Source organism: Trachymyrmex cornetzi, unplaced genomic scaffold (genome assembly GCF_001594075.2).
Source record: "Trachymyrmex cornetzi isolate Tcor2-1 unplaced genomic scaffold, Tcor1.1 scaffold385, whole genome shotgun sequence".
Taxonomy (NCBI): domain Eukaryota; kingdom Metazoa; phylum Arthropoda; class Insecta; order Hymenoptera; family Formicidae; genus Trachymyrmex; species Trachymyrmex cornetzi.
The window spans coordinates 1,358,879-1,363,375 of NW_017298586.1; the positions used below are offsets into that span (position 1 = coordinate 1,358,879).

General features: G+C 40.6%; 2 protein-coding genes across 2 annotated transcripts in view; both read right to left on the reverse strand.

Moving 5' to 3' along the window:
* Positions 1 to 415: 415 nt before the first annotated feature.
* LOC108763823 (probable E3 ubiquitin-protein ligase RNF144A) lies at positions 416 to 4,041 on the reverse strand. The gene is made up of 4 exons (XM_018511708.1): positions 2,974 to 4,041; positions 2,580 to 2,742; positions 2,142 to 2,464; positions 416 to 2,017 (listed from the first exon to the last, which is right to left on the reverse strand). The coding sequence occupies exons 1-4, from the start codon at positions 3,661 to 3,663 to the stop codon at positions 1,781 to 1,783; spliced, it is 1,413 nt and encodes a 470-aa protein (XP_018367210.1). The 5' UTR covers positions 3,664 to 4,041; the 3' UTR covers positions 416 to 1,780.
* A 364-nt stretch (positions 4,042 to 4,405) lies between these two features.
* The window catches only part of LOC108763809 (RNA-directed DNA polymerase from mobile element jockey-like), an 11,366-nt gene continuing 11,274 nt past the window's right edge, over positions 4,406 to 4,497 (reverse strand). Inside the window, exon 4 of the mRNA XM_018511694.1 lies at positions 4,406 to 4,432. Coding sequence (XP_018367196.1) covers positions 4,406 to 4,432 — 27 coding nt within the window. The remainder of the gene's footprint in view (positions 4,433 to 4,497) is intronic.

The window sequence follows — 4,497 nt, forward strand, 5'->3', positions numbered from 1 at the left end:
GGGGGGGGGGGGGAAGTGCAAAAAGATAAACATAGAGTGTATAGTGTTACTCCTAGTTCATTGTATTTTTATTTTTTTTAACACGAGTGCACACACACTCAAATGCATAATTGTACACACGCACACGACGCGTGTATCTTTATATTTACATGCGATATTAATAATACAACAAATGTGAGATATTTTAACAGTTTTCTGACGTAAAATAATAAAAGTCAGCTACACAGAAACTTACACATAACGCAATCGTCCGCTGAACTCTGTACCATACTTGCGAAAAATGCATATATTTTTTGTTCAAACGTAACGTCTTTCCATATTTTGTTACTTAAGCATTCACATTTTACTATATAAACAAAATACCACATATATTTATTACGTAATCACATATATGTATATGTATATACTTGTTCTGTTGTTTCTTTGATATTTTATTGTATCGTTTATTTTTTGCATTGAGAATCTGTTTGTTTTTTCTTGAAGATAACATATACTATTGTCCAAAATTGATTATTCATATCCGTGACCTTCAATAATCTAAATTTCATTTATAATGCATAATAGAGGTAATTATTATGAATGTAATTAACACGTTTCGATGCGAATTTACTTCGTCGCAGATTTCGAGCTTCTGGAAGTAATTTCAGGAGTCTCGCAATCACATGGCACATATATTGATTTATAGATTCTTAATGTCAAACGTTAACTGCACAGCTCACGCATCGATTGATAATGATAACGTGTTTAAATACATATTAACAACATTCTCTCGATTTCAATGATAAAATGCATAATTGCATGAGATAGATCCTCTTGTATGTAATAGCTATTTTTACTCATTATATGCTTTTATCGTTCTAAAGTAATGTACATGTAATATACATGCGATTAAATCACCAAATATAAAAGCACCCACAAATTAAGATAACAAGAATAAAATATTGTGCAAACTAATACTTCACATGATCATTCGTTTCACTATAAAAATGTAGATCTGAGCCTTGCACGGTATTTCGATGTGGGCACACATATAGATATACACACACTGTAATATTTTAAAATTATAAATTTTTTAATTTAATTATGTTATACATAATGTAAAAATCAAGAAAAACCAAATGATTTATTGGTGTCTTGTTATCACCGTTTTACAGGGCAACAAGAAAATAAGCTCACATTCTGATAAATAGCAACAAATACACAATTATGATGTACAACACAAATTGTGTTTTTACAACGTTCGGTTGTAGCATACTTTGTGCGGCAGTATAAGAAATCTAACATCCGAAATATATGTAAATTCTGGAATGTTCATGTATTCGTTATGAGTATTTGTTAATTATTAGATTTGCTTAAATCACATAATTAATGACGAGTCATCACAAAAATAATCTTTTTTTTATAAAAATAATCATCATAAAAAACTTATTAAGTGACTATATAAAAATAAATGTATATCAGGAGAACAAACATGTTGTAACTACAAAGTGCAATATCTCTTATTCTGTCCAAACAATATCTAAATAAAACATAAATATAGATATTATTAATCACATGATATGCTCTGTCTCTCCTCTCTTGACTGAGATATACATTTGCCCTTTTATGTATCTCCTAGTAAGGCGCACAAAAAATAAAACATAAACTTAACAAAATGCAATGTATATCTATATAAGTTGCCAATTATATTGCCTCCCATGCATGAAAGCCTAGGAAGAGTGCTTATATTTTAGCTCAAAGAAACAATTAAGCGAGAATTTATTAAAAAGTTTGGAAAGTCCTATGTCGTCGTGTCGCCTTCCTCTTGTTCGAGTCTGGAAGAGCCGCAAACACGACATTTACAGCATACGATGCAAGGTGCTGCTAATAACAATAAGGGCGATGCGACAAGTAGAAGTAGGCCAAAACCAGCGAAGATTCCGATAACTTGCGTTCGATGCCATATCACGGACGCACGTGAATGTCCCAATTTATTCTTACATGGTCCCTTGTCGTAGTGTCGCAACAGAAAATCATCCTACGCATAATAATTTAAAAATTAATTTGCGTCTTATGTCAAGCATTCTCGTATATAAAGCAACAGTGTTACAAGGTTTGGAACGTTTTAATCGCATACTTCCTTTACCGCTTCGAATACTCACATCTAAGGATGCTAAGCAGTACCAGCAAAACACGTGTTTACATCTTTTGCACATCATTTGAGCACAACCTTCGTCCTTTTCTATCGGCACAGAACACATAGGACAACATTTAATGTGATCGCTACTGAACGGTATTCCTAGTGGAAGATCTGAACAGGGCCCGTTGTGCCAAGGCTCGCGACATATTGAACAGAAATCTGTGGAGCAATTGGGACAGTGAACAGGGCCTAAAGGAGAGCCGCTTCCACTGTTGCCATTTATTGAACATATTGTTTCACAACCCGCTCGTGGACACCATGCACGTCCTTTATCCATCGACACATCTGCATACAAAATTATATTGATTGTATTAAAGTATTTAGTACAGCGTCGATCATCTTGTGTGAACGACTACACTTTTACATCTAACTGAATAGATTAAGAATCTATATTGCCTACCTCTATTTAAACGAAACTTGCAATGCTTCTCCACAAGTTCTGTATTGACAAGGCTTGATATCTCCTTCAAAGATAATATAGCGCCATGATCACACTGAGCATCAGGACAACTAATCTCGTACGCGCCTTCCTCAATCTCAAATTCTACATAGGCATGCATGCACTAAAAGTCATCAAAAAATAAAATAAGTATCTCTCTAATATACATCCTTCCTAAATGGACAACGATCTAAAACCTTAGGGGCTACGTACAATAAAAAGAACAGAGAACAGAATAAGAATTTCAACCTATCAGAAACTGTGTATTCCATAATACACAATTTCTGATAGGTTGAAATTCTTATTCTGTTCTCTGTTTCTTGTCCCTTTTGTGTGGAGCACACCTTAGACTTACATCTTTACAATAGGAACAACCGCATCCCTCAATCTTAAATGTTTTGGAGAGAGAAGTGTCAACAAGACACAGTTTACAAAATATCCGTCCGATTGTCTGCTGTGAGCTTGCAGGAACGAAATTGCCAGCAGCCAGGCTGTAACGCGAACTGGACGCCAAGGACAGCAGGCTGGAGCAGCGGGAGCAAACTCTGCTGCGATTTATGGGTCTTCCTTCGAGTGCCGAGGTGCTCAATCCTACGGCGGTCTCACATTTCCTCAAGGCGCCAGGACCCAGGTTTATCCAACTGCCGCCGCGTGCTTCCAGACTTGCGCTACTCTCAGGACGCAGGAGAGGCGCGTCTGCTTCTCTACCTGGCACCGCCCTCTCTGTTAGGGAGAGATTCACCACACTGGCCTCCTTGCGTATCAGGGGTAATCTGATGCCACTGAGCTTGGCCTTCTCGATCTTTTTCTGGCTAGCTGCTAGCTTAGTGGGAGGAGTGACAGACGTGACCGAACTGGTCGCTGCGCCCATGTCCATCAGTGGTGCCCGTCGTAAGACGAGCGAGTGTAGACTAGGCATCCCCTGGATGTCACTGCCAGTTACAGACGACGAGGAGGCCTGCGTTCGCTGATCCCCGCTTGGGGGACTGTTTCCTTCCGCGTCCGTCGTCGTTGTTCGCTCGCCGTTGATAGTAAGGGAACGCATGAACCCGGATAATCATATGTACATGGCAGACTCGCACGGTTTACCGTGGTGTAGCTGTGCAAATGTCGATGGACTCTTACGCTGCTCGTCATAATCCCCGCAGTTCGAGCGTCACGTACTGCACAGACTCTACGTGCTGCGCGTCAAACTTCTGAAACGGCACCGTCGTTGAACTATCGTCTCATTTCCAAGTGTCGTAACGGCTTTTCACATCAGCACTGTTTGATGTTACATTTAGTATTCCGAGATTCGGTGTCCGTCCGCTGATCTCACTACGATGTATGGAACATCCACAACAGCTGATCGTTCTCAGTGTCTCGAGGTAGAGGGAGACAGATAGAAAGAGAAAGACAGAAAGAAGGGCGGGAGGGGGGAAGGAGGGAGGGAGGGAGGGAAAAAAAGAGAGAGAGAGAGAGAGAGAGAGAGCGCTTGCGAGGTAGCCGTCGGCGTGGAGTAAAACCGGAGTAAACGCGCTGCCTGGTGAACGTGCCGAGCGACGTGATAACCGTGATGTGCGCCCGAAACACGACGACGCGGATGACGGTCGCGCTGCCGCACGTCGTAACCAGCGCTTCTCTTCTTCGCCAACGGTCGTTGCTAATGATCCGTCACCGTCATCGTCGCCGTCGTTTTCACTGCATGTATACGAAACGCGTCTCACTCCGCCGTCTCTGCCGTGTCACCTATGTTAGCGCGCCACGGTCTTCGCCAACATAATTCTCACCTTTCACCGTTGCGTACACTACTGTACATGACCAGTGTTGTTAAGCTGGAAACACAATAGACACAGGCAATAGGCACAGGCAACAGGGAATAACGAGCCGTCCAATCAGA

What these genes read in the sequence shown, in the direction of transcription:
- LOC108763823 (XM_018511708.1), bottom strand. Translation starts at nt 3,663, where the DNA reads ATGCGTTCCCTTACTATCAACGGCGAGCGAACAACGACGACGGACGCG. An exon ending in GTTGTTCCTATTGTAAAGAT is followed by an intron (nt 2,743 to 2,973) that starts GTAAGTCTAAGG and finishes GATGACTTTTAG; the next exon opens with TGCATGCATGCCTATGTAGA. An exon ending in CAAGTTTCGTTTAAATAGAG is followed by an intron (nt 2,465 to 2,579) that starts GTAGGCAATATA and finishes TTTTGTATGCAG; the next exon opens with ATGTGTCGATGGATAAAGGA.